Source organism: Convolutriloba macropyga, chromosome 12 (assembly GCF_964194025.1).
Source record: "Convolutriloba macropyga chromosome 12, txConMacr16.3, whole genome shotgun sequence".
Taxonomy (NCBI): Eukaryota; Metazoa; Xenacoelomorpha; order Acoela; family Convolutidae; genus Convolutriloba; species Convolutriloba macropyga.
In genome coordinates this window covers 53,617,262-53,641,699 of record NC_134479.1, presented here as the reverse complement: position 1 = coordinate 53,641,699, position 24,438 = coordinate 53,617,262, and the positions used below count along the sequence as shown (strand labels likewise).

The following is a 24,438-nucleotide window of genomic DNA, read 5'->3' as shown; positions in this document are numbered from 1 at the left end:
TAATTCCGAACATACAATGTTCAATCCTACTGATAATAAACATTTGAATGTGGCGTGCAAAAATTTGTCATTAGGTTGATCTCAGACTCTCTGTTTTTTACGAAGCATTTTTGTCAAATTTTGTTGCAATTATTTGGGTCTTGTATATTTGTCCTTACACTCAAACCCATTGAGACTAGTCTTCTTGTGGTTAAACAGCTAGCTGCTAATAAAGTCAATTGCTCACCTCACGCCTGTCGTTTAAGAGCGATTCGTTGAATATTCCTCGGGTATGTTCAATTTTTTGGATATTGTATTGCTGCAACTTCTGGTTTTCAACCCGATGACGGTCTATTTTGACGGTGTTCTGTGTTTTTTTCACAATCAGTCATTTAAAAGTTGCAGCTTAAATTTGAGGTTTTTCAAAACTCAGAAAATACCAAATCCGCTTTCCCTGTTTGATTGAAGCTCAATTGGACAATATCTGACTTTGGAGGTTATAATAATTGAGTGACATTTCAAAAATCGGCAGTTTTTGTTCTTGACATTTATCTCGAAAACAGCGGAAAGATATCAATTTATCTTGCTTATTATTGTTTGTAGACAACGACATTAGGAATCATTGTCTGCGCTGTCTTTTCAGTTTTTGCTTAACCGTGTAAAAAAGTAAAACGTGATGTTTAAGAAATCCGCGATTTGGTCGTAGGAAACTTTATGAAATAAATTCACAAAAGCAAATTTCTACTTGCCTGCTGATTATAGTTTTTGTTATTCTATCGCCTGGTTTTTTTTTCAAATGTGTTAACATAACCGTCGTGATAGCCGAGAGGTAAGGTGTGTGCTTCACACGCCAATGATTGAGAGGTCAATCCCCTGCCTCCGTGAAGCTGTCTGTGTAAGAATGAGCTCTTACTTAACCATAGCTTCAGGTTGACCATAGCCTGACCAATGTTGGCTGCAATGATGGTACCACGTGAAAGTTTCAGACGCAAAAAAAGTGGCCAAAGTCACCAAAAAAAGAGCAATGCTGCTCATAAAAAGAACAGTCTGAAATGTGGGGAATAATAAGAAAAAGGGCAGCTGAGAACAGGCTACTGTAGGCCTAATGCTGTTCCGCTGCGTTTACGCAGGAACCAAAATTATTATTAAGGTATTGTTGCCGGGAAGTGGAGCTGTTTTTAAGACACAATTTGTTTTAATCGCTCTCGAACGAAGTTTGAAGAATTATCGGTAGTCGTGTTTGTCTGTTCTGCAAATTTTGTTTCTTTCCAATTTTCAGTACTTTTTGTCACACTGACTTTGCGTGTGCGTGACCTAAGTTGCTCAATGTTTCTAACCATAAAAAGCCGAACTTCAGCCAAAATTAAAATGAAAAAGCGGTTAGAAGTTTGTTTCATTTTAGCACTTTCAATACCTTGATTGTGGTCTATAATCAGCTCTTGTTGCAGAATTCGAGTCCCACTCGGCTTGTAAAAGCATACAATAGAATTGAGTTTGTCGTGCCAGAAATAATTTCACAGATGTTGCTGCTGTTGAGAATCCTTTTTTAAACAATTCAATTTTTTTTAATCGCAGACAGTGGGTTGACAATCTTGAACAAATTTGAGGCTCGATAGGCAACTGTTTGCTCCACCTACTCATGCATTTATTGTAGCTTAAACAAGTAAAATTTTGGCTAAGTTATTGGAATTTGGATCCGATTTTACCTGAAAATTTGTTCGTTAGCATTAAAAGCTTAGGAGAACGCTGATAATCGTTCAATTCAATGATGAAATAATATTAATTCTGTTTCTGCGTAATCGCAGCGGAGCGACATTAGGCTTTTAATCTGCATTAGTAGTAGCTTGATCTCATCTATCCTATTTCTATGATTCCCCATAGCTCTTTTTAGTGACTTTGGCCAATTTTTTGCGTCTGAAACTTTCACCTTGTACCATTATTGCAGCCAAGATTGGTCAGGCTATGGTCAACCTGAAGCTATGGCTAAGTAAGAGCTCATCCTTACACAGACAGCTTCACGGAGACAGGAGGTCGAACTATCAAATATTGGCGTGTCAATCACGCACCTTGCCTCTCGGCTTTCACCAATATTGAAACTAGTTAAATACGGGAGCAATGTTTCAAAAAATTTGCCGAACTAACTTGAAGCAACCCTGTTCACAGAGATATCAACCTGTTGGCTCCTTGAAATATTCGAATCCAAAAATCATCACATTAAGAAATTCTGAAATTCTTTGCTTGACGAGATTTCTAAATGTTCCACACTTAGCGTTCTACATAAAATATTTCATGACAGGAATTAGCTGAAAAAGCCGATCAATATAGTTCCTTTGGTTGCGAATTTCTTCAATAATATATAGCTGACTATTGTGTTATTGAAGGACTTGCTCAGGTGGTTTCAAATAATATGCAGTCACTAAGCTGGGGTCACAACCGGAAAAGATCGTAAAAATAGTTATTCGGTTATCAGTGTTTTTCTCGTTGCTAGATGTTAGATAGCCGTGAAGTTAATGGAGGAAATTATGTTTGATTGCAACTTAAAGGAAGTAAGCACCTAATAAAAATCAATCGTGTGAAATGAAATTTTTGTTGTTGGAAGTTTCATTTTTGACTGAACAGATTTCTCCCATTTCCCTTGCCTTTCCTTGTAATGCTCTTTTTGACACCCTCTGCGAAATTGTGTTTGAAGTTACTATTCTACTATCTGGGCCTGAATTGATCGCCGACATTTTGGGCTACTTTAACATTTTTTCAGTTGTAATTAATCTCATTCTTATATTTTAAAACAGGTTTCATTTTGTGAATTTAGATTCTTTTACTGTAAGTTCTTTGATCTAATTATTGCTTTGAGGGTTTTTCTTTTAAGTGTTGTGTTTTACGCATAGTTGACTTTAATGACCCGTTTTTTAAGTGAATATTGGATAGGCTTACGACCTTTAATGGCAATGAACTCGCCTTTTTGGGGGCTTTTCTCATTAAAACGATCCTCATTAGGGTATATTTACGGCAATGGGGGGGGGGGTGGGTGGGGAGCAATACATTATATAACAGCTAGGCTAAAGATGGGGGCTGTGATGGGAAAGACCAAAAAAATCTTACAGATAAGGGAAACGATTGGTCATATTACCTATAGCCCCCAATCAATCTAAACCATGTGGAGGGGGCATAATTAGAGAAAGACGCGATTTTTTGTATTATAGAATCCCCTCTCCTTCGCGGAACTAGAACCTTCAGACCCTAATTATGGTTAATATACCAAAATAGAGATTAGTTGTGTGAGAGACCAAAAAATTATTCGTTAGTCAATTTCGAGTTGTTTGAAGTTAACGATTTACAATAGAATTCTTTGATTTTTGGGAACCGAGATCATTTTGAATAGTATTGTGATTCAATTCTTATATTTATTGTATCGGTCATTGTACACACGTGTTTAAGATAAACTGAAGTTAAAGTATATAGACCTGAGGTTGTTAAATTACACCATCTATTCAGTTGAGAGGACTTTTATGTGCCTCAGAAGTATATTGGTATTCATAATGGCTAACAATTCATATTATTGTTTTGTACTTTTTGATATTATGCGGATGATGTGAATTTTTAGCCGAACGCTCCTTTTGCCGAAGCGTGAATGGCTTTTTTGTTGGAAAATGGGACCCTCCCCCCCCCCCCTTATTGTGAACAAGCGAATATTTGAACCCCCTGCCCGTGTGTGAACAAGCGAATGTTTTTGATAATGAATATTTTTTGTTTCATTCATAAATGTGTTCATTAATAATGTATTGTTTATTACCTGATAAGAGCTTCTGGAACTATGCATTCCAATTTATACTATTTCAAAGGTCCAATACAATCAATTATAGATATATGGTGGTGGAGGGGGGGGGGGGGGGGGGGTTGGAGCTTTGCTCAATCTGTTAAAATTAGACTCCCCCTTTCTTCCGCCTCCACGCCATTACAATAAAATAAAAAATGCAGAAAAAATTTTTTTACAAATTTTCATGGGAATAATTTTTTTGCAACCATAAAAAACTTTATTGGCGAGGTAATTTTTATAACCATCTATATCTGAAAATTACAAGTTAGCATGATTACTACTAGCATAGAAATTGAGTTGATAATTGCTGATCTGTCTTCAAGCTCAATCTTATACTCAAAAAGTGCCGTTTATTTAAAATGTATTGCAACGTTTGACCATAATTTTTACTCATCTGAACAATTTTTAATGCGATGTTTATTGTTATCGATTTCTACCGATGCGTGTTAATTGTGGCTTTTGATCATAATTTAGTAGTCAATCAACCAATAATACTGTCATATGACTAAAATAAATATAATACAAAATTTATTCAAATTACGGGTCTTTCCCATTATAGCCCCCCCCCCCCCCCCCCATTAAATTATAGCCCCATTATGGTATAACTAACAAAATGGGGGGCTATACTTAATCTGACCACTCAGCGGAGGGGGGACCATAATGGGAAACACCCCCAAATTGCTTATTATTAAGATAAACCTTTCGAAAAAGTGAGACTACCTTTTAATGATACGGTTTTTGTCGAGTTCTTCTCTAACGTGTAAACAACAATAGTCTGCTAAGTGAACGCTTGGCTTCATACAACCGAGTGATTACATGTTGCCTGATCTTGTTTGAAAGTATATGAATTAAATTTTCGTACCTGTGTGTATTATTTGGTGAATTCGAATTACCGTTGCCTAAGATCGTGTTCTTTTATCACTCTTGTTCATTTTGCTACCCTCTATTCAAGTTGTTCAACGCTATTCATTTATTTGCCCATTTGTTCACTCGAGTGTTATGCTTTCGAGACCTCATTAGAGAAAATATTGTCGAATCAATTATTTTGCCCACTTTTTATTTGTATGCATGTTGGTTTTAATTTGCTCCAATTTTTCCTCATTAAGAAAAAAGGAAAAATAATTTCTTATTCAGATGGCTGAGAATAGATTTGAAATTGATTTTTTTTCAGTTTGCAAAAATGTCGATTTTGAACAACGCGAGAAGCAATTTGGCGATAGTTTAATTATTGAAAGTAGTATCATTTGTATCCCCTCAATGCTATTATTAGTATAGTTTGTATTTCAAATTAAATCTTGAAAACTTTCCTGACATTTTTGTTGTTATCGAGCAGTGTAGTTCATTTTCAGGAACTTGACATCAAAAAATATGTTTTTGCTGTAACAATTGACTTCGTAAACGGTGTTGCAATTTTCTTGCAGCGTTCTTTTTATTAGTATTAATTTAACTTCGGTTTCTAAAACAGCAAAATAATTACATGTTTTCATTCTATCAGTTTTTTTAGTGACCAACTATGTAAGTAATATTTCTAGATAAAGCATTGCCTGATTCTTGGAAAATTTTTGCTACTCGTTTTTATGTAAAAAGTTCCCTGAAAAATTACTTCAAGCTCAAATGGAAGTACAGTGATTGACTTTAAACATCTCTATAACGGTGCTCCAACAGGCAAACTGCCTCCCAGCATCCGTTCGGTACGACGCGAAACAAATAATGATTTATAAATATTTGTTTTTTAATCGTACTGAAAAAGAATTTGTTCTCGATGTACCCTTATTTCACGGTGGAAATTGAATTTCGAAATCGCAATTTTTCCACACTCACATTTTGTTCTGACTCATTTAAATGGTATCAGCAGTACGCTTAAATGTTTTATATTATAGTAATAATTTGACTTTGGTTTCTAAAACACCCAAAATAAATACATGTTTTCATGCATTGGTGTAACCTTTTTTTTTCACGACGGAAATTGAATTTCGAATTGCAATTTTTCCACAGCCACGTTTTTTATTCGTTTAAATGGTACCAGCAATCCGCATAACTTTTGTAGTCTTCAGTATTAATTTAGCGTTGGTTTCTAAAACGTCTAAAACACCAAAAATAAAAACATGATTTCGTGCATTGGTTTAAAATTATTTCACGAATGAATTCGAATTTTGCGAATTGCTATTTTTCCACAGCTACGTTTTTTCTCGTTCAAATGGTATCAGCAAGCCGCATAATTGTGCCATACTTTAGTATTAATTTAGCATTGGTTTCTAAAACACCCAAACTATTACATGTTTTCAAGCTTGGTGTAACTATTTCACGGTAGAAATCGAATTTCGCGAATTGCAGTTTTTCCGCAGCCACTTTTTTTCTGACTTGCTTAAATGGTATCAGCAATCCGCATAAATATTCTGTATTTCGGTATCATTTAGCTTTGAGTTCTAAAACACCCAAAATAATTACATATTTTAATGCATTGGTGTAACATTATTTCACGGTCGAAATTGAGTTTTTTCTGACTCATTTAAATGGTATCAGCAGTACGCTTAAATGTTTTATATTTTAGTAATAATTTGACTTTGGTTTCTAAAACACCCAAAATAAATACATGTTTTCATGCATTGGTGTAACCTTTTTTTTTCCACGGCGGAAATTGAATTTCGAATTGCAATTTTTCCACAGCCACGTGTTTTTTCGTTTAAATGGTACCAGCAATCCGCATATCTGTTCTAGTCTTCAGTATTAATTTAGCGTTGGTTTCAAAAACGTCTCAAACACCAAAAATAGTTACATGATTTCGTGCATTGGTTTAAAATTATTTCACGAATGATATCGAATTTTGCGAATCGCTATTTTTTCACAGCCATGTTTTTTCTGACTTGTTTAAATCGTATCAGCCGCATAATGTTCTTTGTTTTAGTATTAGTTAAGCTTTGGTTTCTAAAACACCCAATTTATTACATGTTTTCAAACATTGGTGTAACATTATTTCACGGTAGAAATCGAATTTCGCGAGTCGCAGTTTTTCCGCAGCCACTTTTTTTCTGACTCGCTTAAATGGTATCAGCAATCCGCATAAATATTCTATATTTCGGTATCATTTAGCTTTGATTTCGAAAACACCCAAAATAATTACATTTTTTAATGCATTGGTGTAACATTTAATTCACGGATGAAATCGAATCTCGCGAATCGGAGTTTTTCCACAGCCACTTTTTTCTGACTCGCTTAAATGGTATCAGCAATCCGCATAATTATTCTATATTTTGGTCTTCATTTAGCTTTGATTTCTAAAACACCAAATTATTACATGTTTTCAAGCATTGGTGTAACATTATTTCACGGAGACGGAAATCGAATTTCCTGTTGTTTTGAACTGATTTTGATCAACATTTGATACCGTGAACTAATTTACGGGTTCCGCAAACATATGGACTGTCAATTGGCGTTAGTTGAGCAAGCTATAAACCGGGAATGAATTATCCTCCCTCGCCGTAATTACTGTCACAATTTGTCTGGAATTGACTGGGTTTATCTATCATACTCCCGTGCCATAATTTCCTAATTTGTTTTTTTTTTCGGTGAATTTGGTAAATGCTAGTCTGATTATTGATAATTACATACCGAATGACAACCGCTAACATATCATTAATCAAAATTTCTCCCTTATCAAATTTTTAAATCTTTTCACAATATTAACAACAAGGTTTGGTTAAGTATCTCAAGAAAATATTCAAAATGAGAGCAAAACTGCAAATGCCAAATAACAAATCGATAACTCGTAAATAACTGTTTGCGCTTTTAATGATTTAACAAACAATGCTGAAATCATTTTCCAAGGCGCTTATTATATAAAAGTTTGCTTGCCATTTTGTGAGAGTTTTAAGCATGTTGAAAATTTAGTGTTTTAAAATGAATTGTTGGTTTCAGTTCGTGAAATCGTTGAAGTTTTATCCTCGAACCGCTTTGCTAGCCCTTATACTAAATTAGGTAGTTATTGCGTTTAAAATATTAATATATATTTATACTTTTTTGTAAAAATTGATTTTGACTCGAGATGTAATTTTTTGGCAGTGAATTGTATTACTTTTCGATAGTTCGTTCGGTCTTACTTTCGATCGGTCTTAGATTTATTATTAGCAGCTAACGATAGACGTATTGAGTTTGAATTCGCCAAAAGCATTTTCTTTATGTTTTCGAATAAGTAGTTATCAAGTATAGCTTCTAATACTTATTTGTTAATTAAGCATTTTAATTAAACTGTTTAATTGTCAACTCTTGTTCGACTTGCTATTAGTTTGTGCACTTATCCGCAAATGAAAAAAATTAACTGTCGTTTGGTACAGTTTGATCCGCTGCGATTCTTCAGGACAATGAAATTAAGAGGAGTCAAATTTTTGAGAAAAGACAAGAAGACTTGCAATAAATCTACTCAAGCTAATGAAAGCCCTGATTGAAATTTAACGCAAAATTTTTGATGTCCTTGTTGTGTTCAATTTTTGTGTTAGTGTTTCAAATATTTTTTGATCTCTTGTGTATTAGTTTCTGTTGATAACGCTAAAAAAACTGCCTGAATAAAAAACTGAAGCAAATTGTCTGTGCTTAGTGTCCAAGCCCACCATGGGACGTTTTTCATGTACTGAAGCAAATTGGAACTGTTCTTAGAAATAAATGTTGTATACGTCGCTATTACTTAGTTTTGGTTCATTCGCCTTCAGGAAAATTCCTATAGATTTTTGCGCGCTAAATATATTGACCAGGTAAACAATGTGCGGCAGCGGTTCAAATTTATACTGAACCTCAAAAGAAAGTAATATCTCCGCGTAATTTTATCTAGTGAAAATTTAGTTTTGACGCGACATCACTTCACGTCATCAAATGTCGAACACATTTTTTACACCAATACTCCTCCACCAGTGCTCTTCCCTACCTAAGGAATTGAGACTATACACATAGGTACTTTACCAGATCGTTGATGATCCTCATCCGAATTTCACATGAAAATGAAAATGGCCGCGTAATCATATTTACATCTTATCTCTGTAATGTTGAATGCAAACGTAAACTCAATCTTAGTTGAACAAGGGTGAAAACACCACATTTTGAGAAAATATTATTTTGCCGTGAATCTTGGACGAGTTTTATGAAATTTTCATTGAAGTATCTAGTATGTTACCGTTTTTATTATCTCAGTTTCATAGGTAGGCCAGAAAACTAGAGTACGGGAGCAATGGTGCAAAAATGTTGTTGAAATTTGATTACATGATCGGGTAATTTTGCGTTAAAGTTTGAATGTTTACTTCGTAATACTTATTAGTTCGGATTCTTGGCGGGCAAGGGTTAAGGATGGTGAAATTCTCTCTGAAATGCTTTCGATAGCGATTGAATAATTTTTGTTGCAGAAAATTGCAATCTAAGTTGCAGAAAATTTGAGGTTCTATTATGTTTGTTTTACAATCAGGTATGGCTGGCATCACCAGAATTTTCAATTGCTCTGAAATGAGGTTTGTAGCAATATTAGTCTTGCTTGTTTTTTTATGAGATCTTTCCATCTACTGACTCTGAATCCGATCTTTTGTCGTGTCACCATTTGACTTTTTCCCTCACAAACGGGATGCTTCATGTGGGTGAGCAATTTTCTTGGAGCCTTTTGACTTACTAGTATCTTACGTGTCTTACGCTTTAATAGTATTGCTATTTATTGAACCTGATGAGGAGACAAATTCATGGTGTGAAGGGTGGATCTTAGAATTTGACTCTCCACTCCGCAATGCACCCCCCCCCCCCCCCCCAGATCCAACTCCCCTCTACTCCCGCTCGTCCACGACTCTACCTCGTTCCAGTAGCGTTCGCGTATCTCTTCACTCCGCTCAACGCCTCAATTAAGCTTAAGATAGTCTCTGTAAGCTGCAGCTAGCTACTGGCAAATCCAAACGCTCGCCAGTCGTTTGTGAGTAATTCGCCTGATGTTGGTCAATATGTTTTTTTGTTTTTGAACATCAGTTCTCAACGTTAAAGCAAAACTGGCTTTAAAAAGTTTAACAGAGAATAAGCTACCTTTCTCTGTTGTGTCAGGCATTCCTTTGACAAAAATTTAGTTAAATGGACAATACTTCTCAATAGGAGCTATTTTATGATAGTTTTATTCGCCTTTGGGTGCTAGCCACTCAAATTTTTTGGTACAATTGGGTGATTTTTCAATTTTTCTTCCCGCCTTTTTAAAATCGTACAGCTTGTGAATAGTTAATACTTACGAGCTGCTTTAGGCATTCCAAACTGCTCTAATGGATAACGCGCTCTCAAATAGTTTTGATCGCCCACAGTATATTTGGTCCATTGTTATGGAAAATTACTGCTTGCATCATAGTTTGTTCCTTCTTTCCTTGCTTTAATCCGAGTTCAAGTCAATCATGGATATTCGCCGGCAATCCGCCGGCTATATTAAAAAAAACTAACTTGAAACGAAAAATTTGACTGGCTCTGCTGTATTTTTTTCTTGTCCATATTTTTGTCTTTTTTTATTGTGTTTATGGACCGAGCGTCTGAGCTTAATTTAGATTATAATTGAATTTGTGACAACTTATGCTCTTAGATAGCGTCCATTGGAGTAAGGGGCGGTGTCATTTTGATGCTAGCTTTCTTTACATCAAGATTAAAAGCCAAATTGAGATACTTGATTACACTTAATCCTACGTAATCGGATTCGAGAAGTCGATTTTGTCTTTAAAATCAATGACATAATTTGCACTGTTTGTTCTGTCGAATTTTGAATGTTGGTCAACTTCAGTTTCGTGTCATTTATGCGATATCTACAATTGTTGGTTAATTAGATCTAATACAGTTCTTTGACCTTATTTCGAATTGTGTCAAATTTGTCGAAACGAGTTACTTGTGTACGCGGTGCGGTTATTTTACGAGAAATTTGGGAATATATAATTCGTTTTCTCGCGTATACTTATTGCTACTGATTATTACTTCTGATATAAAAAGTTACTGAAATTCTGAATTAGTTACTGAAATAATTTAGTTAGAATTTTGTGAATAGCATCGCTGTCTTGATTAAAATCAAGAATTTTAAAAAAAAATCTATAAAATTTGAATTCAGATTTTATAATCACAATAACGACGGTTGGTTAAATATTAACATTTCATACTACTAGTAAAAATAACAAATAAATAATAAATAGATTTCCAAAAGTATAGCGAGGTTCATAATGTTGAATCGCAAGCAAATATTCGAAAAACCAGGCATGCATATGAACATCAGATTGCATGTTTTAATTTGAACTTTGACCTTTGAAACTTTCGCAAGGGTTTCAACTTTAAGCTATGGACTATATATGACTAAGAATTTCTCTTCTGTTTCCTGTTTTGTATATAAGCGAAAATAATTTAATCTTGGCATTTTTCCCCCTGAAATTCTGTTTGTAAACGTTTTTGTGAACTAGATTAAAAATTGTGACTTTGAATTAGTTTCAATTCATATTCTTTCTCCTAGTCAATCCAAAATGTATTTGGAAAATTGTCTAATTTAGGAAAAACAAATTTTGCTTTTTGTGGCAATAAAATGAGATGTTTTATCCCTCTTACTGTCTAACGGCGCGTTCCCTATTTCAATATTTTCCTTTTTGTTGGTACATTTTGAATACGCTCTCGTCATAGTCGTTTTTTACATATTTTTACTATAAATGCGAGCAATAAAAGCGCTTATGGAATTAAAATTTCGTCATGTTTTTCCACCACGGAAAGCCTCTAATTCCATTAATTCTCATATCAACCGTGTTTTGCATATTTTCCTAGATTTATCCGACGCACTTGTATTAAGTGCCGTTTCTACATTTTCTTCCGTTGTGTTCGATGTTTACGCAACGCTTAATATTTATTTAGTATTCTAATTTCACAATTTGAAGTTTCGTTTAGCGCCTCCGATGTTTGTTTTGATTATAAAACATCAATGATTGTCAATATTCGAGTTTGATCTCAAAATTGCTTTTATCTTTCTAGTTCGATTTTGTTTTAAATTTCAATTCAAATTTCGCAAGGAATCGCATTCATTAGTTGTCGTTAGTTTGTGAAGTCAATATCTCTTTTATGCAAAAGAACCTATACCAATATTGAATTTAATTTGGTTTTTAGGACCAATTTGCGTAAATTAAACTGGTAGACGATAAACTGGTAAACTTTTTCTGTGAATAAATTTGAACATTGACAAATTGTTGATTTTCAGATAAAATGTTAATTTAATGTGGAACCTAATGTTGGAAAACTTCGCCTTTAAGTCTTGATGTCTCCTCATTTTACTTTTCTCCAGCAACTAGTCCGTTTTGAATCTTGGTGGTTGAACATTTTCTTGGCAATTTAGCAGACTTTATCAAATCGATATAGATCGAATGTTTAGCTCCCCTTTCTGTAGAGCTATAGCTATTTTACCGTTTAGTTCATTGATATATGATCGCAAAGTTTCGGAAGCGCAAAAGCACTTAGAAAATGAGATTTTTTTATTGTTGAGAGTTTATTGTACGTTTTTGATAAGGTGTTTTGAGTTTAGGAGCTTGAATGCATTTGAATTTGTGCAAAAAATAAATTCTGTGCGTAGTTTAATTGGTATTTCTAAACACGAAATGTTTGATACAGTATTCATTTTGGATAGTTTGACCGTATGTCTGCTAATTTCCCATGATAATCATTTTCTCTCAATCACCTTTGAGAATCATTTTTTTACTATCATTTTTTGACTATCATTTTTTAAATCAAATTTGACTTTTAGTGGCAGATGTCTGTTTGTTTTGCTGTTATTGTGACAGCTGTTGCTCTATATATTGGAGTAAAATAAAAAGTATATTAGACAGAAATTGACGTCTAGAAAGAGCTTAGGATATAAAATTACTTCATATTAAATGGGGCTCTTCAACAACTGTTTCCCAAACGAATTTCCATTTGCAGCCCCGATTTTGCGCAAAACGTTTGACCACTCTAGCCCTAATTTTCGAGATATTGCCATTTGTCAATTTCCGAAAAACTTCAAAACTTAAAAAAAATCTTTCTCTCTCAGACCGCGCAGTACAGAAAAATGCATGGCCTTTGCCCTGGATTATTGTTACGGCTTAAACTATGGTTTATAAATTTCAACATAAAAGTTGTGACCTCACACAGCTAAAAGCCCCGTTGTCTCATTTTCGTCTTTGTTTTGTGTTTATTTAGTGTGTTCATCGGGGTTCTAGACCCTGCCTTCCTAGGGCGAGTGCCTGGAGGATCTCCTGATCCCGTTTCTCGTCCCTTTTCGGGGGGTGGGGGGGGGGGGTGCTCATCTTTTTAGATTGTTACTTTAATATTCTGAAATTTGATGTATAGTCCCTGAGTAAATAATTTTTCGTTCTTTCCCAGAAATTAAAGATAATCTGCGTTGTACCACCTCTTTTTTAAAATTAATTTGTACGAACAAGGTGACTTGATTTAACATGTAATTTTTATTTGTTTAATTATTTGTTTGATTTGATTATTTGTTTGATTATTATTTGATCAGTTTTTAAAATTTTTTGTTTAATTGCTCTCAAACAGTTTTTAGTATAATTTAGGACTACCGATTTTTCGTCTGACCACTTTTCAAGTGACGTGACTTCTTCCCGCTTGGGTGCTAAATTTTTGCTTGTCAAAATGTCCTCATTTAGACATTAAAGCAGCTTAACTTGTAATTACGACTGAACTTGCTTGTCGTCAATTGTTTGAACTTGTTTTAATGTTCTTTCAGTTTATTTTAATTGCCCCCGAAGATTTTTTAAGCAGTTATTTTAAGTGGTGGAAAAAATATTCTTGTCGACGAGCAAAGTTTTGCCGTTTTTTCAGACTTTTTTAGTACTCATCGGGCACTACCATAAGTAATGCAACGAGGTTTTTTAATTACTTATTAACCTTTTTTATTGACTACTTTGTCAAAATGCATTTTTTTGCATGTAATCTAATTCCCAGCTTTATATAAAGGCGGCTGTTGATATTGATTGATGACGACTAGTTTTGACACGAGTTTAACATGCCTGCAAACTTAACGGGCGGAATAAATCAAGTAGGATAATAGATCGAGCGGAAGCAAAACCCTGGAGAATTTTTAGTGCCATGTCAAATTAAGCGATTGTGCGTCTATCAGACCCGCACACCTTTTTCTGACATTTTTGGCCCTTTGTTCTCTGACTCCTATCTTGGGACTGTTTAATTGGAGGCTTTTGTTCGCTTTGACAAAAGTCACCCCACCCCCTCCACCCACCCCCCTAATTCTCCATTGCCACCGATAAATGAAAAAGCTTGGTCGCTTTTAGGTTAGGGTACCCTTTTCTGTTTGCCAAAAAATATTTGATTAACCGTTAGGAACGGTTTCAAGTCAGGTTTATTTTTGCTATTTTTTTCTTGTTTTTGGTACTGCTGTTCATTATCGGTATTAAGTATCAAAGTTTAACCGCTGGTCTTTGAATAAATCGTGGCAATAAAATGCTTTTAAATCTACTGTATGCTTAGTACACATACACAACTACAAGGCTACGAAACTGGCGTCTGAACTAAATTACACCTTAGGGGGACCATAAGAGTAAGAATGCGGAAAGAAAATGAATTTGTTCAGTTAATTTGCAGTTTTGATTTTACACCCCCTCCTGTGTTTAGAGTGCTTTTGTTCAAAATTGAGCTTAATTGAATGCGAATTTCAGCCCCGTCCTCATACTTAAATGCAACTTTTGCACTATTTTGTTGAGGAGTGAATTAGACTTTCAGACCCCCCCCCCCCCCCCCTAAATCTGTCAAAGAAAGTCTAAACTGTACGCTTACATGCCTACCTGGTTCAATTTTAGCTTTGTCTTTCGCTGCTTGATTATATAATACAGCGAAGTCTTAATCTCGCAATACATTAAAACACTTCCTTTTTTTAACATCATCTCGCATCATTTTTAGTCTTTGCTTCGCCTTGCTGTCTTGAATATTTATCAGACCAAAATGCGATTATAGAAATGTCATTAAAACAAATTAGAGCTGCTTTTCAATAATTCACGAGGATGAAAAATAGCAGCCAACATTTACAAATGGGAGCGTGTGCATTTTACAATCACCCCCCCCCCCCCCCCCCTACCCCCCACTTTTGCTGCCTGAGAGCACTACTATATAACCAAGCGTTGCTTTGAGTTTAGTCTACTGCTACCTTTTTATTCAGACTACTAATTCAGTCCCTTGATTTTCTGAACAGACATATACGTACAACATAGATACACGAATTTGAATGGTACTTTGTTAAAATCGTCTGTACCCCTATATCGAGACATATTGTACATTAAACTATCTTATTACCGATTTGAAAACACGGAAATTGCCCGCAGACAATCAGAAATAGTGGAGCCAAACTGCGGGTTGTAATTTACCAATTTCCTCAAGGAATTCTATCTCCCCCTTCCTTTATTTTTGCTCATCCGTTACAGCGTTGAAAATCTCAGCGGGTTGATTAAACCCGTTGATCTCGAAAATTGTTCTTTATCTTCTGTTTTACCAGTTTATCTTGATTATTTTTGTTCCGTGAACTTTAAAGCTATTATTATGGATGGGTTCAAGCTGTTTGTTGATTTTTTCCATAGAATTCACAACGTACGTACCTATTTGCTGTATTTTTAGTGTGTTTAAAAAAGTTAAGCTGTTATTTGATAGTATTATTATTAATAATAATACAGGAAAGATTTACTGTTAGGATTGATTTGTCAAATACTATTTTATTAACATAGTTTTATGAATGCAGGAGAATTCTACTGTTAAAAATATGAATTGTTTCTAATAGTAAATCTCTCCTGTATTAGTGAACCAGAACCGTGTCGTTTTGGTTCACCGATGAATTTGTAAATAAATTGTTATTATGTTAATCTTTTTGTGCAGTGACTCTCGAGTCGTTTTTGTGACTGTTATTTGCGTCATGTTGGTTTTTTGCTCAATGCAATTGTTAGAAAGAAAGAAAGAAAGAATTTATTTCTTTGATCAAGTACCAAATAAGTAACAGCAAGTACAAAAAATAAAAGTAAATATTGACGCGTACAAACATGATCAAAGTGGACAGGCAACGGGGTATTTAAACACACACGCCCTGCCCTTAGAGACTCTGTAAACTAGGTAGTAGGACTATTTCAACAAAGAAGTTCCTATGATAACAAAAACATAGAAAAATGAAGAAATGGAAGAAAAAAAAACTTAAAAAATATTTTCGCTACATTCGAAAAAAATTAACAGCAGCCTAATTAAAGCTCAAAACTCGTTAAACCTACTGGAGGCATAAATTAGGCCTCCAAAATTTTCAGTAGTTTTCAAAAGTTTTTCAGAAGCAATTTTAGCGGGAAAAATTCAAAAATTTTTGAAAAATTGCGGTAACTCGGAAACTAGAATGAATTGAGAGCTCATATTTTGTTACAAAGATCCCATTCCCAAAGTAGATGTCTGATAGCATTTATCCAAGGCGTCGTTTTTTAGGACTTTCTAGAAAAATTATTCAAAGATGTATTTCACTAAATCATCGTTATTAACGAAATGGACTTAAAAAAACAAAAACTTATAAAATATTTTTGCTACAGTCGTCACAATTTAACAGAAGCCTAATTAAACCCCGTTAAACCTACTGGAAGCATAAAATAGGCCTTCGAAATTTTTCCGTTTAAAAAAATTTTCTAAGTTTTTCAGAAGCAATTTTAGCGGGAAAAACTCAAAAATTTTTGAAAAATTGCGATAACTCGGAAACTAGAAGGAATTGATAGCTCATATTTTGTCACAAAGATCTCATTCCCAAAGTAGATGTCTGATAGCATTTATCCAAGGCGTCGTTTTTTAGGATTTTCTAGAAAATTTATTCAAAAGATGTATTTCACTATATCATCATTATTAACCAAGAATGTATCCTTAAATTTATGATAAAAACTTTTTATAACTTTTTCATTTGATCCAATAATATTGCAGGGAAGAACATCGGCTTTACTAAATGCATTAAAGAGCTTCGAAGCTCTGAATTTAACTGATCGTTTTTCAATCATTCGCTTACAAGACGGTTCAATTAGTAATGTTTTTGATGCACTTCGCGTAGGTCTCGATGGCGAAAACGAAAACAAAGAATTAAGTTAACTTTCACGATGTAATCCACTCAATGACTTCAAAACTAGCTTCAATAACTCGTATATATGAAGCTGGTAGATGTTAAGTAAATTATTTTTAACAAAGATGTCATAAGCACTGTCGGATTTTTTTCTGAAATAAATGAATTTAAGTATTTTGTTAACTTGATATTATTTTTGTCTGATAGACGTGGCTTTGTGCTGGCAAACGGGCTAAACTGTAAACTGGTTGAGCCTAATTCAAGATGCATTTTAAGTGGTCATCTCTTCACCGAATAAATTCGTTGTATATAGGGCGAGTTGGGAGATTAATTCTCCATCTGGCGTCCATAACTTTTACCTAGACAGTACTAACGCTAACCCCTACACGCTTGACCATCAACCCTCTTGTAGAATTGTAGCTGAATTGTTTTCTTTAATGTTTGGGTACAATTTTCTTATTTATCATCTATTTTTTTCTCAATTGTCCAGCTAAATTAACTATCATTGTCCTCGTTTAGAGAAAAACTGACATTTTGAAATCTGAAAGTATGTATAGTAGTTCATTGCAATGTTTTATCATTTGCAATAAAGTGTTTTCTGTTAATTCCTATACAAGTTGTGAGACCAGTTTTTGAAATGTTAAAACTTGATCAAGGGTGCAATGGAGGGTTTATGAATTTTTTATCCGTTGCATATACCGTTTTTTGATAGTTGATCTCGATATAACGAACTTTCACTGTTTTGTATAGATTCAATGTGCTCAAGGTCTTATTCGACCTAGAGTATGCTTAAAAAATTTAATAGCTTTTTAAAAAATTTTCAATTGCTCTCAAAGTTTTTAGTAGTTGTAGTAGCTCTGATTGTATTTTTAAGTAAAATTTTTGCTTGACCCTTTTTTTGGTCTTGCTGATCTGTCTTTTCGTCTAAAGAAGCGGGTTAAACTAGTAATATTTTGGGTCATCAAATCGTGGGGGGCAGTTTTAGACATTTTTTTAAAAAATTATGTCCTAGTATCTAAGTGTGCGGCTATGAATAACTGCTAATGAGGTGTAAATTCGTGGCCTAATGGGCAACTTAGGGCAATTTTGCACCAACAGATTAACTTTTAACTTGTGCCCCTACTCCTTCGCGTCAAGCGTTGCCAGCCTTTTAACCCGACCAGTACCAAAACCCCAGCCAGTTTTAGAGAGCTTACTCCTATGTTATTTGGTTATGTTTATGCTGTTCAATTTTTCCATATTCTGCAGGAAAATGCTTTGGATGTATATTTTTCTTAGCTTTAGTGGCTTCAGTATTTTCTTGTAAAAGAGCAAATACTTCATCCTCTAAATCTCGAAGAAAACAAAGAAAATGTCAAATGGAGCAGTGCGATTGAAACCAAATATATTTTTGCGCTCTTTAATGATATCGATTTCTTTTTTTGATTGATTATTCTCGCTCCTTATATGATTGTCCCTTTTGTAAAGAATTGATTTTTCGAATTCATTTAATTTCAGATTGGCGGCTAAAATAAGCCTTTTGACTGCCCCAAACGGAATTTGTTCCCGAAAGGCAGTTTTAATCCAATTAGTGATCAAATTTATTGACCTCATTGACTAAATTCTATCAGTTTTTTTTCGGCGCTCGTTGGTAATGAGTGTCAACTTTAAGGACCTTTTTAGGCTCTGATTTACTTAGTGAAGGATGCTTTGATGGCAGCCGTTTGTTAATCACCTGATTAAGGCAGAGTTGAATTAGCCGGAATTATTTTGGGGTCTGTGTAGTTTCGTTGTTTAATTTCAGCATTTAAAAAAATGTTGCTGACTTTGTAAAACACATTGCACGACCACAAAACTGTACTTGTTTTTTTTAAAAAAAACGAACACTGAATTTCGCGAAATGTAATTAATGATACGAACAACAAACAGTTAAATTCTCTGTATGATTTTAATATTTTAATTAATGTAACGCATTTTTTTTAATAATACAAACAAAAAGTTTCAAGTTTATTACAAAAGGACATAAATAATAATGCACAAAAAAGGGAGTTTTTCTTGGATTTTTACTTTCATATTTTTCATAGTTGGTTGTAGTAAAAAAATTATTTGGCAATGAGGTAAGTGATTATACAATAAATTCCTAAATAGTAGCTGGCGTAGCAAAGTATAGTTGATAAACAGACAAACAGGTTCAGTGGTCTTTTATATTGCAAACTAGGAGTCCTCGCACCCTGTAGCAGCTGTTTGAAGGTTTAGAAAGAAAAACTAGGTGTAAATTGTGCATATGATAACCTCGACATAGCTTGAAAAGCTCTACATGTTGAACGTATACGTCTTGACCAGAGAAATGAAGCCTTGAGGAGCAAAAAAAGAACACGAAAACGGGTTATAAGAGATGCCCAAGCTCGCAGGGATTGAGTCCAGTTGGTGCAAAATATGATTTGCTTGTTTATACAACAATACAATAGCCAAAATGACAAAAAGAAAGTCTTTTTGCTGGTATCTAATTAAAATAAGAAATGCTAATTTATTGATAGCTGAGTAGAGAATTAAAATATCTACTGTCTTTCATTACAAATATGTACACGGTCTTACACTTTTATGATGAGTATCAGTTCCTGAAAAGGTTGCCGTGCTTTTCCACCCCTTTTCATTTAACCCCTCTATCGTTTCAACACGATTTTAATCTTTTATAAAATTAGGACTATTTAACTAGTAAAATAATCACTTGGCCATGCCTCAGCGTCCCGTGGGACTGGATATCAAACTATCACAACCTAACATGACTAAATGTTCTTTTAATGTCGACTGCTAATTGGCGGTATGAAATGCGAGAGGGGTTAAATGAATCGGGGTGAAAGGAAGTAGAACCCTTAAAAAGTGTGTCAATAAAAAATTAGTTATTTGAAAAAAACTGTTTTGAGATGGAGCAATTCATTTGGAAACTGAATGGGAAAAGGCAGTCAATTTCTGCGGTGCTTGGTTGGACTGTTCAGTTTTTAAGTTCGAAATAGCGACTCTTGACGTGAACGGGAAGCTAATTTAATTTCAGTTTTCTTTTCAAATTTTGCAATCAGGCTTTCAGAGACGTTGCATTAGATTTTTTAAACAAAAGACGAATAGCGTTAAGTATGACAAGGGCAAATTAAGGACAAGAAGAAGGCAATCATTGCAAGAACATCTGAAAAATGTAAATAAAGCGGGCCATTTTTTTGAAATCACGGTAAGACGTCCAATGTGAGCTTGCGCAGTGGTACTGTTCTTTGAACAGTGCGCCGCAAAAACATTTGATAGAAAGCGGAATTTTGGCGGATACTACTATAGTATCCACGCTTTGAATAACCTAAAAATTAGATAATGTTTTTTTAAAAAAAAATCTGTCGCAAACAAATTCCTTGTTTGACGGGAATTAAAAGCACTCGATTCTTACTGTAATATGAATTTTTCGATGTTTGAAACATCAGTGCTGCCGGTTTTTTAAACTTAGCAATTGAAATTAGTGATCGCAGATATCATAAAAGAACTGCTAACTTCTATTTGTCAGATGTTTCCAGTAGCTCACTTAAAGCTATATAGTTCTGCAAACAGGTATTAATTTGTTGACTACTATAAATTGAATACTAGTTGCTTCACCTAATAGCATAAATATTGGCATTCTTACAACAACAAACGGACGATTTGTTATCAAATGTATCAACGATTATTTTAAGGGTGCACGAATGCTGAAATAATTTTAGATTATTTTCTGAAGAAACGATTCTAATTGAATTCAGTTAGAGCATAGTTGTTTGTTTTGGAAACGAAAGTGTTTTTTCTTCAGGTCATTTTCCTTATGTACCTTATTGTCCTTATTTACAATATTACTTCGGAGCATACTTTTTTAAAGAAGATATCAGTTGGCAGAGAGACTCTAACTTTTACATCACCTTCTCAAGTGGAGCCAATTTTTTTAAATAGTTTCAACAATACTTCTGTTAGAAGAATAAGAGTTAGAAATCTCCCGCTTTAAGACCACCTCGCCAAAAAAATAATTCCAGATTGAAACAGAATTATCTCACGTTTTTTGGAAAATTTGAAGAATGTAGTATGTTTCACTTTTCGATCGTTTTGAGACGTTGTTTTATCTAATAAATTGGCCAGCTATTTTGAATGAACTTTTATTGAATCTCGTGTGGTTATTAATTTTTCCGGGACGAAATTTACAGGACTTGTGTCATTTTTCAATTTCAACTTTCCAATTTTTTTTACTCTTGCGTCTATTTTTTTTACTCTTACATTTTATCTTGTTATATAAGATCCAAATTCTTCTTTTTTCCATATTTGAACTAAATCATTTTGGTTCAATGAAGCTGCTTATGAAAAATTTTCATAATAGGAAGAGCAGTTCGTTAAATTTAACGAACTGCTCTTCCTATTATGCTCTTCCAATGAAGTTGCTTATAGAAGATTTTCAGAACCATTTAGCTTTAAATATGGTTCAATGAAGCTGCTTATGAAAGATTCTCATAATAGGAAAAGCAGTTCGTTAAATTTAATTTTGGACCCCTCTGCTGGCTTCTATGTTTGGTGGTTTTAATGTTTTGAATTAGTTCTTGATTACCCCTAAATGGAGTTTGAAGCAATTATTGTCGTCGGCAATTATTGTTGTCGGTAATTGTTGCACTATTTTTCATAAGTTTACGCTCTAGCAAATAGTAGCCGAACTCTTGCCTGTTTTTCGTGTGACTATTGTCCGTTGTGTTTCTCATCACCAAATTACTCCTATTGTTGAAGTCTTATTCTCTAAAGTCTCGACACTTGCTATTTGCTGCTACTCCAAAGTCTTATCATCCTTGTCCAAATAATTAGTATTCTCTTTGATTAATAGTTTAAGAGAAAGGAAATTTTTTTCTTATGAAACTTTGACGTTTAGAACGATCGACATTAACTTCTATTCTTTTTCTAACCTCATTCTTTATGTTTTTGTATAAAGAAATGGATCTATTCTGTTTTGCCCCTCCAGCTTAGTGAGCATAAATCTTTTATGACCCCCAGGAGCACGTGCTATTTAGTAATATGCTATATAGCAACATATAATTTGTAACTGGGGGGGAACAGAATAGATCCAAAGAAACAATCATTTCCAGCTTTCAAAAACACAGCCTACTAGCCATCTGATTTCAAAAGACATAGAAATCTATACTTTTTTGAAAACAAACTAATTATTAGTAGTGAAAAGCACAGTCAAAACTCACCTCCTTTTTTGATAGAGTCTGTGCATTCAGAGATTTTATGCACAATTTTTGCTTGAGAGTTTTGACTTTTCGGATCTTATTATTTGACTTTTGCATATTATTTGCACCCCCAGACGCACGTGCCATCTTCTTAATTAATGATTTACTTTGTAATGGCACGTGCTCTGTAACTGTAACTGGGGGAGCATAACGTACTGGGGGCACAACAGGGAAAGATCCGACTTTTCGAATGAATTTTGTAACCTTGACTTTTTCGTTTTGCGTGATCTAAATTTCTCCCTCATTCAGTAGCTGACAAATTTGGCTGATCTCAATTGGCGGTGTTTCACTACTAAAAGTCAAGTGAAAAGTGCGCCGAAATTGGTGTCCTTTTTAAAATTTTTTTAAAATGGTTATAGTGGTATTTAATAACCTCTAGTGGCGTCATTTTAAGTGCCCCTTAGTCAATTTAGTTATTCACCCCCGTAACCGCCCGACTGCAGCAGGCTGCAATAGTTTTGAGCTCCCACTAGACGTTAGTCGGTTATGATTTTACCAATTTCTGTTTTTATCGATTATCGAACTGCTTGTTTCAGAAAGACGATACTAGAAGAGGAAGCAAAACAAATCAACCTCAAGCTGCTGTTGGTACTTCGGACAAAAACGAATTAACTGCATTTTCATCGCATAATGCTCAAAACAATGGAAACCATTTGACGTCATCTGCAAAGCACACAAACAGCGCTGAAGTGACATGTGGCGAAATAATTACACCGAGTCAAATTCAATTAACAACATCAACTGAAAGATTATCAAACAATAACGGAGTAACAAGAAACTGTTCTAGTGCGCAGTTAGTTTTGACCACTGATCAAAAAGAGCAAACTTTTGTGGCCTCTGAGCCACAAGTTGACACAAATATGACAATATCGAGTCTTCACGACAAGCTGAAATTAGACCGACCTCAGAACTACAATAACCCTCTTCAACCACAACAAACGCAACGGCAGGTTAAATTCGAACCCTACTGCGATAGCGAGAAAAATAACATGATACATTCCGACAAGGAAAACGACGGCGAAGATCTAACTCCAAGTTGGCAGCAAATTGACGAGTTTTTGAGAAGAAATCCAATTTTTTTGACCAAGCATGTTTTGGATAATGTTCCATCTGATGAAATTCAAAGTTGGCTGGACAAGAAAACGCCCGCAGACGATAAAAGCTGCAAAGGGAAGGAGCAAGTTGATCAGGTAATTAGCTTTAATAAAATCAAGGGTCTGATGGGAAAAATAATTTGGAAAGTTAAAAATACGTCTGTCGTACATCTGTAGTGATTACTACCAGTGCGGGCACACCACACACAATCAGCAATTAAAACCAATTAATCAGCAATTAATAAGCAAAGACGGGCCGGCCGCTCAAAATATGTGGAAACATGTTAGTAACCAAAATTAACTTAAACATCTGAAGTTTAAAAAACAGAATTTAGAAAGAGCTACCACAATAGAAAAATACAAAAATGTTCTCAGATATCAAATGGGTGTTGAAAAAGCAGTCTGGAACTTTTAACTATGCACAATATTTTCAATAAAATTGGACCGTTAATCAGATTCCTGAATCAATTCGTAAATGAAAAGCATAAATTTTGGAATCATGATGAGAAAATGTAGCCCCAAAAACAAGGAAATAGAACAATTATATGAAAAAATTTGCAATCTAAGATCGTGCATCAGGCCCAGAAGGCAAATTTATTATCAGTGACTATTTAATAGCGAACCAGTGAAGAAGAAAACAAAATTTTTCAAGTTCAATAATTCTTTAACTTACAAAAGAGTTTTTAGATTCAAAATTTTTCATTAGGTGTAAAAAAAAATACGATGCTTGCCATTACAAAAAAAATCAAAAAGCAAAGATCTGGTGGTTGCCATAACAGCAGCAACAATTAAATGCCTTTTTCTAGACTTAGAAAGAATTTGATATTGTACACAATACTTTTACACAATACACAATACCTTATTTACGATTCTAAAAATCCTAAGCTGTGAATTAGTGCAAGAGGGTTGTTACTGAGCCATAATTTCTAATTGTTTAAATTAATGCTGTGTGACTTGACAGTGATCTCTAAAAGAACTTAGAAACTTTTCAAACATTTTTTTGGACTTTTTTCTCTTTCGTGACATTGAGAGGTTACTTGAAAAAAGTCTTTTCTTGAAAAAAGAAAAAAACATTTTTTTTGCTTCCTCCCGTTTGGTGCATATTTTTCAGGGTGGGCGTTTGGTAGGCCCCAGCGCCTCGTTGCTTGTCCTATCTAGGTTAGTAGTTGCCAGCATTATTCCTTACTGAGTTATTTAATCTCATTTTAGTTTTTGTTG

At 34.3% G+C, this 24,438-nt stretch overlaps 1 protein-coding gene across 1 annotated transcript in view; it reads left to right on the top strand.

Moving 5' to 3' along the window:
* The window catches only part of LOC142350857 (cGMP-specific 3',5'-cyclic phosphodiesterase-like), a 104,230-nt gene that overhangs the window by 8,022 nt on the left and 71,770 nt on the right, over positions 1 to 24,438 (top strand). Inside the window, exon 2 of the mRNA XM_075402839.1 lies at positions 22,663 to 23,316. Coding sequence (XP_075258954.1) covers positions 22,987 to 23,316 — 330 coding nt within the window. The 5' untranslated portion in view covers positions 22,663 to 22,986. The remainder of the gene's footprint in view (positions 1 to 22,662; positions 23,317 to 24,438) is intronic.